The 12,048-nt window shown below is 42.5% G+C and overlaps 1 protein-coding gene across 4 annotated transcripts in view; it reads left to right on the top strand.

Annotated features, from left to right (window-relative positions):
* The window catches only part of ZZEF1 (zinc finger ZZ-type and EF-hand domain containing 1), a 100,167-nt gene that overhangs the window by 69,505 nt on the left and 18,614 nt on the right, over positions 1–12,048 (top strand). The window contains exons 36-43 of one of the 4 annotated variants that reach the window (XM_081161125.1): positions 660–922; positions 1,846–2,015; positions 5,616–5,766; positions 7,156–7,295; positions 7,621–7,901; positions 8,631–8,805; positions 9,324–9,456; positions 10,119–10,318. In XM_081161125.1, coding sequence (XP_081017251.1) covers positions 660–922; positions 1,846–2,015; positions 5,616–5,766; positions 7,156–7,295; positions 7,621–7,901; positions 8,631–8,805; positions 9,324–9,456; positions 10,119–10,318 — 1,513 coding nt within the window. The remainder of the gene's footprint in view (positions 1–659; positions 923–1,845; positions 2,016–5,615; positions 5,767–7,155; positions 7,296–7,620; positions 7,902–8,630; positions 8,806–9,323; positions 9,457–10,118; positions 10,319–12,048) is intronic. The other 3 variants (XM_081161124.1, XM_081161122.1, XM_081161123.1) reach the window with 3 other exon arrangements.

Here is a 12,048-nt window from a genome sequence, read left to right as displayed (position 1 = left end):
ATTAGGAAGATTTTGCTATGTGTGCTTAGCTTATTCCTTTATTACTTTGTTAAAGTATTTTCAAGCAAATTACAGATGTTAAATCATTTTTTTGGTACATACTTCACATCCATCTCTAAAAATTATGGGCATTTCTCACATTACCACAATGCTATAACCACACCCTGCAAAACTTCTCAATAAGGAACTCTTACATCTTCTGGTTTTCTTTTTCTTAAATATATCTTTATTGATTTCAGAGAGAGAGGAAGGGAGAGGAAGAGAGAGAGAGAAACATCAATGATGAGAGAGTCATTGATCGGCTGCCTCTTGCACACCCCACACTGGGGGTCAAGCCTGCAACCCAGGCATGTGCCCTGACTGTGAATCAAACTGCCATCTCCTGGATCCTAGGTTGATGCTCAACTGCTGAGCCATGCCTGGCCGGGCTCTTCCGGTTTTCATAGAAAGTTTTCTGGGGGCTGTGAAATGCTGCAATGATATGTACAGTGTTTGTGTTTGTTCATTTTGGGGGGTGAGGACCCTACTTATCTTTAAATTTTCAATAACCATAGCCGTAGAGGTAATGAATACTCAGCTGTGACGATGCATGTGCTCCCCTGAGGCCCTTTTCTCCTTTATGGAGGTGTGTAGGACTTAAAAATGTCTTGCCTTTGCAGCCATTTACCTACCCACAGTATCACGGCCCACCCAATGGTGACCATCCGGATCAGCGACCGACAGAGGCTCATCCAGCCCTATATCCACAACTATGCCTGGCTGCTCTTTGCCGCCCTAGCTCTCTATAGTGCCCACCTGGCCAGCTCAGAGGAAGTGGATGGTGAGAAGCTGGATCCCCAGGCCCGCAGCAATGCCGTCACCCTGCGGAGTCAGTGCATGCAGCTTGTCGGGGACTGTCTCATGAAGGCTCACCAGGGAAAAGGTGATTGTTTCTCATGCACAGAGGCCAAAGTCAGCCAACCCTCAGCTTCTTGTGAAGGAAAAGCCCCAGCAGAAGTGAAACACTATGCTCTGTACAGAGGCTACAAAACCCAGTTTTCCACAACTGGTGCTCACCCTGGTGTGGAACTTTATTCTAAATTTCCAAATGCATTTGAGAGAAATATTGGCATTAAAGTAGCCTTTAGTTTCTCTAAAATATGTACATGAAATGTAAAATAGATTAATAATTAAAACCCTTGATGTCTGTGGATGAAGGATTTCGTATTTGAATCTATCAGACTTAACTTTGCCAAAGGAATTCAGCCTTTTTTTAAACCTGGAGTGCAAATCTACTCCCACACAACCGTATTCTAGAGGAGAGCTATTCATAACTAAAACAGTTTGACTAATGAAACAGCTAGATGATTTTGACTTTACTGAGGGGAGTTTGGGAGAAAATAACGTGAATGTTAAACTTCTGAGACATTTAAATTCCTTGCAGAATAAGGGACTCCCCATTCTAGTAAACACTGGGGAAATTGGGCCTGTAATAGGTACAGGTGGAAAGTCTCAGTCCTTCAGAGCTATGTTACTATCTGTTTGCCAGTGGGAATTTAGAAATCTAGTTGTGTGGAGCTACTATAAAATATTTATGATTTTCTAAATAGACAATCTTATTGTATCTTTTGTCTTCTGTTGTTAATAAAATACAGGTATCCCTTGCTATCCAAACTTTTGGTGTCTGAAATCAGGAGCTGAATAGATTTGGATAGCCAGGGAGGTTTGTATTGAGCACTGCTTGGTTTGGTTTGTAGAGAATTCAGTCATTTATGTCCATAAAGTAGCAAAGTGATTTATGGCATTTGCAGGAAATCACTCTTTTTATAAAACTTTTAACCATTCTCTCATTTGCTTCCCATGCAGGTCTTAAAGCTCTAGCTCTTCTTGGAGTATTGCCAGATGGTAACTCTACTCCAGGAAGTCGGGCCCTACCAGTAGCTGTGCCCACCCCAACAGCAGAGGAGCAGCTGGAGACGGAAGCTCTACAGGTTGCCATGGAGCCGTCAGATGCAGGCCCTTTTGTGCACTGCAATGTAAGTAATGATTCTTTACTATGCAGAATTACAGCTTGAACTCAGAGCCATTCATATGAGGGGCAGAGTAGAGAGGTTAAGGGCAAAGATTTGACCCAGATTTCCTGGGTTCTGATCTCTGCTCTGTCAGACCTTCACTTCAGTTTTCTCATCTGTACAGTGGTGCAATAATAATACCTATTCCTTAGGGTTGTCAGGATTTACATACATTATACACATTGAATTAATGCAGATAAAGTACTTAAAACATTGTTCAGGTAGATCCGTATCAGTTCTAACTACTACTATTACTGCCTCCTGGTGGTTTTTATAAGGATTGAACAAGATTATGTACCTAAAGAGATTAGTTCCTGGTCCCTGGTGAACACTACATGTATGAAGCTATTTTTATATTCAGCCAACAAATAGGTGGCATAAGTGCTTGCTATTTACCAAGTAGGCGCAGTAGTTTCCATACACTTGTATAAGCAGAAGAAAAGCCTTCTGGATCCAGGCATCCCCTATGATCATGACAGTCAGGATCGTTTTGTGAGAGAACACAGCATGTAGCTTCTGTGATGCTGCCTCCAAGGCTGGCATTGACACTGTCAGTGCCCCCTGACTTTGCCTCCAGAGCTGCTAATGTTTCTGTCCTCTGTCTCTCATGTTAACTAGTTCAGCATCCCCCACTTGGTGGCTGTAGCTCACTCAGAACCCATTGTCATTTAGAGGACAACAAAAGCAAAAACTTGAAAATTCTATTAGCTTCATTCAGCCAGAGCGCCAGCTCAAGACTGGTGACATAATCTTCAAGCCTGCCTCTCAGGTGTCAACATTTGACCATAAAACCAGGCAGCATTTTACCCACTGATTATAGTGGGGCAGAGAGAAAGTTATACCAGAGACAGGATAAATCAGCTTATCTTCATCTTGGAGCCTGGGGATAATTATATCTTCTTATGAGCTCCCAGCATCATATATGCTACCCAAAGCACTGGGCTCCCCATTTATCCACTTTATCATTATTTATATCAGAGTGGACTTGGCGAATTCTTTTTATTTAATGGATTAAAATCTGTTACTTTTCATCATTTATTTTGATGCTCAAATTGTTCCATATTTGGCCAGTGGCACCTCCGTTCAGCTGACTTTTGTGTCCTTTTGATGCCTCCACTATTCTTTGAGCATTTTGTTAATTTTTGATACAGAAAGATGTTTCAGGCTTATTTTAGGCCTTCCCTACCTAGAGACCGGAATCAGTCTTTTTCTAAGGAGTTCCCAGGGCATTATTTTTTTCCCTAGGTGTCTCCATCTTTTGGGGCCCCTTCCCATCAGCATCTGGGTGCACCCAAGGTATCCAGCCCTCTTAAAAGCTGCAGTTTCCAGCACTTTCCCCACAAAAGAACCTGAATGTCCCCACTACGATGGTCCCACGGACCATATCCCATTTGGGACCTGAATACAAATCACTTGTTTAACTTCCACGTGTTTCTAGCCAATTTCAGACCCTATTAAGGGTATCTTCCCTCCCTCCCTGGATGACTAGAAATACTTTTTGTTTTAAACAACCAAGAAACCAACCTCCGCCAGAGGCATCACCCAGGAGATTTTATCTACAAGGGCCTCAGGCCAATAATGCGCCACTTGGGTGCCATTTGGGTGCAACTGCAGTGTGGCTTTTGGGAGTCCTGTTATAACGGGAAAGAAGATCAAGAGTAAATGATTAGCCAGAACTGTGGAATTATGTTATTTTCACAAAGGCCACATGGTACAGAGTGTGGTGCTGGAGGTCTGATTTTCAGAGGGGACATTTTTCCTCCTGTTGGATTGATCCCTTGAGTATTATGTAGTGACTGTCTTTGTCTCCTGTTATGGTCTTTATTTTGAAGTCTGTTTTGTCAGAAATAACTATTGCTACTCCAGCTTTTTTTCCTTTCCAGTTGCATAGAATATTTTATTCCATCCCTTCACTTTTAACCTGTGTGAATCTTTTGCTCTCAGGTAGGTCTCTTGTAGACAGCGTATATTTGAGTCCTGTTTTCTTATCCATTCAGCTACTCTATGTCTCTTGATTGTACCATTTATTCCATTTACATTTAAGGTTACTATTGATATAAACTTATTTAATGCCATTTTTCCTCTTTATGCTGATGTACCTTTCTCTCACTATTCCTTTCTTTTCTTAGAGCAGTCCTTTTAGCATTTCTTGCAATGCTGGTTTCATGGTACTGAACTCCTTTAGTCTTTTTTTATCTGGGAAGCTCTTTGTTTCACGTTCAATTTTAAATGATAGCCTTGCTGGATAAAGCAATCTTGGTTGCATGCTCTTGCTTTTCATTGCTTTGAGAACTTCATGCCACTCCCTTCTGGCCTGAAGAGTTTCTGTTGAGAGATCCGATGTCAGCCTTATGGGGTTCCCTTGACATTTGCCATTTTAATTATGATGTGCCTTGGAGTGAGTCTCTTTGGGTCCCTCTTATTTGGAACCCTCTGTGCTTCCTGAACTTGTATGGCTTTCTCCCTCACCAGCATAGGGAAGTTTTCTGGCATCGTTTAAAAATATGGAACACTTCATGAATTTGTGTGTCATCCATGCACAGGGACCATGCTAATCTTCTCTGTATCATTCTAATTTTAGTATATGTGCTGCCAAAGTGAGCACGGGAACATTTTTAACAAAGCAAGTGGCTCTCCCAGTCTCGGTCCCCTCTTAGGATAATCTTATAACCACTTTTTCTTAGGAGGGGCCTGAGGGTTGGATTGATCTTAAAGTTATAGTATCTAGAGAGAGGGTGATAAGCAGCAGCCACTGGGAGATGTCAGCGGGGTTTGGTGTTGTATAAAACTCCACCTTTGGATTTGAAGCGTCCTGGCCTTCTCAGATTTCTTGGAGCTGGGGTGCCTTCACCGTGGACAGAAGACTTCCTGTGTGACCTGCTTTACATGTATAAACCTTTGTGACAACAGAGAAAAGCACCCTGAATGTCCAGGGAGTGCAGGTGATTTTGGGGTGACACTGAGTGACTCCTGAAGAAACTCAGGCTGAGAACTGTCACCCTGCCAATCTGGGCAGCTCACTGCCAGACTCCTGAGCCTACAAAACCCTCACAGCTCTGAGGGCCCCCTTCACAAGTCTCCTTGCCAAAGCGGAATTCTCAAAAGTGAGTCAGTTTAGTGTACTCGAAGGACATGCACACCTTTGATTGTTTCATTTCCCCAAGAGAAGGACTTTCCATACTTGGCTTCTGAAAGCCAAAGAGGATGTATTAAAGGTTTTAATAGAGCCAATGCTATGTGACTACAGGCTCTGACTGAGGGCATTGGGAAAATGTTTGTTGGGATGTGACACAGAGTATAGAGTCATCATTAGAAATGAAGGACATTTTCTAATGGAATTCAGAACTATTTTAGTGTGTGAAGACTGGTTAACGATTTTTTAAAAAATATATCTTTATTGACCTGAGAGAGAGAGAGGAAAGGGAGAGGGAGAGAGAGAGATAGAAACATCAGTGATAAATGAGAGAATCTGGCTGGTTAATGATTTTAAAAGTCATAATATTAATGAGTAAACTTTCACAATAAGAAATGTCGATTCTTTTACACTTATCATTTGGATTTTAGGGAGAGAGTGGTGTTCATAAGGAAGTCATACCTTTGGATCACAAGCAGAGAAATAAGGCAGATGAAAGTGGGTCATTAATGAAGGATCCTTCATGCCAGGCTCAAATTTCAGACTCGCCCGCAGATGCTACCACACCTACAGGACTTTCAGGTAAAGACTATTGGACCATTCCCTAGAGCTATCTCATCTTAAAATGCACACCTACTCATCCCTCAGCTATTGGTTGCACAACTTAAAATTGTCCAGCAAACCAGGGGTGCATGGTTTCCTAGCTCTCTATCAAATGGTACTGATAATACTTTGAAAGCCATCTTTCCTTCACCTTGCCTGCTTTCCTACCCTGTTTATTTCCTAATTTGCTGAGTGCCTTCTGTGTACCATGCACTGTGATAGACCCTGGGGTTGAAACAGGGACCAAGTCAGACAGGTAGACACATAGCTCCTGCCCTCGTGGAACTTAGTCTGGGAGGGTTTAAGGCAAAGGTGCTGATAACTAATTTGAGGTGGAATGGGATTCCGTTCAGCAGAGAAGGGTAAGGGGTGTTAACAGTGACTGGTATCTAACTGAAACAGTTGTATTCATTAAAGTGAATCAACATAAAGCCTTTAAAGGAAGGGCATTTAGAGCAGAAAGAACAATGTGAGCAATGGCCCAGAGTGGAAAACCCCCAGACAAAATACAGGGAGAAGCCCCTTAGCAGGTGTGCGGGGATGAGGTGGAGCCCTGGAAGGTGAAACTGGAGAGGTGCTCTGCTGTAGAGGGCCTCAGATGCCTGCCTGGAGAGAGCAGCGGCAAGGTCAGAGCTGTGTCATACAGCTCTGGGAGATGGGAGATGGAAGTGCTGTGGGCCAAACAAACTCGGCCTCCTCCTCAGGGCAGCTTAGGGATGTAAGGTCTTTCCCATGTACCCGCTCTGTGATGGAGGTAGGGATGAGTGCCTGACATCCTGCCCTGTCTGTGGGGCCCGCTCTCTGAAGGGACTGATGCTCATCTCTGCAGTGTGTATAAATTCTGAGTTCCAGAAAACAGCCAGACACTCCATGTCAGTCCAAGTCATCAAAGTCCACTCTGGTCCGATCTACTGGGGATCAGCATCCTGGTTGACATACAGTTTTTTCATTCACCAAGTATTGATTGGGCACCTGCCATTGCTTCAGAAACATTTCCTGGTGCTTGTGATACATCACTAACCCACCCCACCCCCACTCCCTGCCCCAAGAATAGAAGGGGAAGACAGACAATACATAATAGCAATGATGTGGTATGTTAAAAGGTAGTTAAATATTGTGAGCACAAACAAGCAGGGCCAGGGGAATGAGGGTCACAGAGGGGATGGGAGAGAGAAGGTTGGACGGGCTCTACATTTAATATGGTGATCAGGGTAGGCCTCCTTGAGCAAGACATATGTGTTCAGCAATAGGCTTTTGAAGTCCCAGCTTTGTTCCCTAGAGGCACAGGGACAGTGCAGTGGTTTACTTGCCTCTTTGTACATACATAGAAGCTGGCACAATCTGAAAGTTTGGTATTTTACAACTCAGATGCTGAAAATTTAGAAGCGTCATCTCAGAAACCGGTGGAGGAAAAGGCAGTCACTCCAAGCCCTGAGCAGGTGTTTGCTGAGTGTTCCCAGAAGAGGATTTTGGGATTACTAGCAGCCATGTTACCTCCCTTAAAGTCGGTAAGAGACAAATGGCATTTTCTTTTTAAAAGAGCAGTAGTGTTATGCATAGAAAAAAAAAAATTTGTAAGCCATATACTGAACCCAACTGTTAATAGCAATCATCTCTGTGTCCTTGAGGGTAGAGTTATAAATTAGAAGTAGGATTGTAATATGATATCTGAGATTGTATTTTATAATTGGTTGTATATAAGCCATTTATGAAAGACATTGCATAATTCCTTTGGCACTAGGCCAGTTGTAAGTAAAACATGAAGGGAATGGAATCTTTAGTTGTTAATTTTACGTGGATTTTGTATTGAACAGATTTTTCTCCCTCTCTTAGCAGGATCCCACAGTCCCCCTGATAGACCTGGAGCACGTCCTCCCACTCATGTTTCAGGTTGTCATCTCAAACGCAGGCCACCTGAATGAAACCTACCACCTCACCCTGGGTCTTCTTGGCCAGTTAATCATCCGCCTTTTACCATCAGAGGTAGATGCTGCAGTGACCAAGGTCCTCTCAGCCAAACACAACCTGTTTGCTGCAGGGGACAATTCCATTGTGCCAGATGGCTGGAAGACCACCCACCTGCTCTTTAGCCTGGGAGCTGTGTGTCTGGACAGGTAGCCACCTCCACTTTACTCCACCTTACTCCTCCTTGGTGTTCATTTCTTTAAGTCAGTGATCTGGCTGTTGATTAATTTCAGTGTGCTTCAGTGCTGTTGTCTGGGAATCTTTTTTGAGAATAGAGTTAGTTTTATAAGCAATGCTGTCAACAGACATTAAACTGTGCTTAAAACCCACATTAAAACAGCTGTGCAGTCTGGGTATTATTTGCTGATTCAACCCTCTGATTTGTTTTCTCCTGAAAGCAGTAAGTGTAGGCTTTGGGGTTGAAGAAAATAGATCTGTTTTCATTATAAAAGTAACCATCACAATACCAAATTTGAAAACAGAAATGAAGAATAAAAAGCACCCTGGCTCACACCATATTAATGCATTTGATGCTGTTTTAATATATTTCCTTTCAACAACAAAAAAGAAATAAATATAAACAAAAACAAAACAAAACATAGTTCCTTCCAAGCTTTTTTTCTGTCATGAATATACACAAGTGCACACACATGTATAAGTTTTTATAGAGATTTTTTTAAACGTAGCTGTAGATTGAATATGTAAGTAACAGATCTTGATTTTTCCCCACTTACCGTTATATGAAAAGCATCATTCTGGTAGTTTTTAAACTAAGTAAGGAATGGCTCTTTGGCATGCTTCTGGGTCTGCCTTGGAGTATAGTGAACTTGCTGAGTTTAGTTTGGAGCCTGTGCACTAATGGAGCTCTTGCCTTCCAGCCGGGTGGGTTTGGACTGGGCATGCTCCATGGCAGAGATCCTGCGGTCACTCAACAGTGCCCCATTGTGGCGTGATGTCATTGCCACCTTCACAGACCACTGCATCAAGCAGTTGCCTTTCCAGCTGAAGCACACCAACATCTTCACCTTGCTAGTGCTGGTCGGCTTCCCGCAGGTACAGCACACACATCAAAGTCTCTATAGTATATATCTTTGGAATTCTTTTCCCTGTTATATAATTTACTTGTATAATATTGATATATTTTCAAGATTATAGGATGGTTTGTTTAACTTGCATTTTCAACAATTTATTCTTTTGATTCATTTTGTTAGTCAATAGTTGGCTTTGAATAATAGTAACTGCAATATAGTAAATTACAAAGCACTTCAAAGTACAATTGTTTTTCACTTAGACATTCATCCTAATCTCATTTCTAATTTTCGTATCTGTCAACTGGTTGGGATAAAGAGGACTGTGAAATCATGGCTTCTTCATCCAGCAAGCACTTTAATCAATTCTGTGCCAGCCCTCTGACAGGCTCGGGACTTAGAGATGAGAAGAACCCTATCCTTGAGTGCTTGTTGAAGTCAGGGACACAAGCAAAGGGACTGGGCTTCTGTCTGATTAAGTACTCTTTCCTGTCTCTATGTGCTATTGAGTTGCTTTTTCTATCTCTCTCTTTCATGTTCTAGGTTCTCTGCGTGGGAACCCGCTGTGTTTATATGGATAATGCCAATGAGCCACATAATGTGATCATCTTGAAGCACTTTACTGAGAAAAACAGGGCTGTGATTGTTGACGTCAAAACCCGGAAAAGGAAAACAGGTCCCGAGCATAATTATTTCTTGTAAAAATGGAGGAAAGTTGTCTAATCTCTGCATATTCTAAAATCAGTAAAGATACCTTGATTCTTGCCCTGCATGTGATTTCTTTAAAAAACAAGTTATAACTCCCTGAGCTTCTTTTTCATCATCTCTGGAATAATGATAATTGGGATAAATTTGAAGGCCCTTCCCATTATGTTATTTTGTATTTATGCTCTACTTTTTTTGGTTAAGCATATGTTTAGGTTCTGAACATTTAATTTTTCTATTTGTCAGTATCATTTGTTTTCTAATGGGTAATTTAAACATTATGGAGTCAGTGGCTACATGAGTGTAAAATAACTTTGAATGATTGTATTGGCATTCATGCCACTTTCCATTTTGTTTCATCAACAGAACAGTGCAAGTACATCATAAATGCCCTTTGACTTAATTTACCAAATCCCAAACAGTCTGGAATATCTAAGCATTATGTGCCCAGTTCTGCTCCTGAAATAATCGGCGTTCTTACTCAGCTTCAGCATTAGGCACTGTCTGTGATATTTTTGTGTATGGTATGAGGGGGGCTGCAGTTCTTGCACATTACTGGGGAAGACAGTTAGCTGAAGGAGGCATTAATTATACTCTTGGTGCCTTCTTTTTCTGCCTGACATCACCCTTCAGTGAAGGACTACCAGCTGGCCCAGAAAGGACAGGAATGCAGTGACTCCCAGGCCCAGCTGAGCCAATATTCCCAGCACTTTGCCTTTATCGCCAGTCACCTTCTGCAAACCAGCATGGATAGCCATTGTCCTGAGGCAGTGGAAGCAACTTGGGTCCTGTCCCTGGCCCTCAAAGGATTATATAAAACACTAAAGGTAATGGTGAGTTTCTTCCATTGCTACTGTGATTTAACATCTGTGGGGCATTAACTAGGAGGAAATGCCTTCTGATTTCAGTGGATGCTTAACCATAGGATTTTGATTACTTTTAGAAATAATTGGGGCCTTGCATGAGGATAACTTTAAGGAAGAAAAAGAATTTTCCTGATAGTTGGTTTTCTGTAGTTTTTCAGCACTGTTTTATGGAATCAGGTACTACTGCCTAATGGACACATAACCTTGGAAGATGAGAAGACAAATGGACTGAATGTTTTCTTACTGCCGTCTGAACCACAGCCTCTTCTGGTTCAGCATAAGATAAGATAAAGGGAAGAGTAAAGGGGCTAGCATCCTATGGGATCTTTGAACAATAGGTTTGTCAGTTGGGGTGGGAGGAGGCAGACAAGTTAAAGAGCTGGGCAGTAGTTGGTGTGGAGATGAGAAGCCTTGGCTTATGGGGAACATACTTCTGCCCTCTGAAGGGCATGGGTGAGGAGGAAGGGATCACTTTAGGACAATCTTCCCAACAGAACTAGCCATAAAAGAAAGATTTCATTTGAAAAGTGTGAGTTCCTTGACTTTGACAGCACTGGTCAGGAAGCCATGGAAAGACTCAAGCACCACAGGGAAACCAGACTGGATAGCATTTCAGCTCTGGCCCGGCCCTGAGAATTTGTAGTTTTATGACTGACACTATACATGCGCTGCTTGTTGATATCCTGGCATTTACCACAGTCTGCTATAGTTTTAGTTTGCATTATAGTAGGTAAGAGAAAATAAACTCCCTGAGGGCGGAGACCATTTCTGTCTTTGAATCCCTCATTCGGTAAATATGTGAGCACCAAGTGCTAGATGGAACTGAGTATGTAGTTTTTTGGATTTTTTTTGTGGTTTTTGTTTTTTAAATATATCTTTATTGATTTCTGAGAGAGGAAGGGGGGAAGGGGAGAGAGAGAGAGAGAGAAAGAGAGAGAGAGAGAAACATCAATGATGAGAGTTGTCATTGATCGGCTTCCTCCTGCACGCCCCCAACTGGGGATCAAGCCCACAACTCAGGCATGTGCCATGACCGGAAATCGAACCACTATCTCCTGGATCCTAGGTCAATGCTCAACCACTGAGCCATGCCCAGCCAGGCTGAGTATGTAGTTTTGAATAAGAAAGAAGGTCCCTGATCGCATGGAGCTTACAGTCTAAACTGCAAGAGAGACAACAAAGAATCTGTAAGGAAAACTGTCATGAGTGAGAAAAGCCTTTCTGAGAAGGTGAAATTTGAGGTGATAGACAAGGAGTCTGGGCAGAGTGTTGCATGCTGGGAGAGTAGCAAACTCCAGGAACAGGCATGGTTGTCAGGGAGCAGAGAGAACACCTCCAGGGATTCAGGATAGTGCACAAGAGGCAGATGAGACCACACAAGTAGGCAGGGAGCCTGTAGGACCTTGTCGGCCATGACTAAGAACTTGGATTTTAATTTAAAGAGCAGTGGGAAGCTTGCGGAAGGTAGAAAGCAGGAGAGGGACATAAAACCTCTGCTCTTAGCATAGGACTTAGCACATAGAGTGTATGAGGCTTCAGAATATTTGTTGAGTGAATGGACTGGAGAGTGAGTGAACAGACATAGGTTATGACTAAGGTTCAGAGTTTTATCCTTCCTGCTGACTCTTCACCTAAGGATGAATGTGGGCCACTGAGACTGGGCTCTGAAGGAGGCTTGCTTCTCTTTAGTGACCCTT

Source organism: Miniopterus schreibersii (genome assembly GCF_964146895.1).
Source record: "Miniopterus schreibersii genome assembly, chromosome: 16".
NCBI lineage: Eukaryota > Metazoa > Chordata > Mammalia > Chiroptera > Miniopteridae > Miniopterus > Miniopterus schreibersii.
This window is presented reverse-complemented; position numbering and strand designations above follow the sequence as displayed.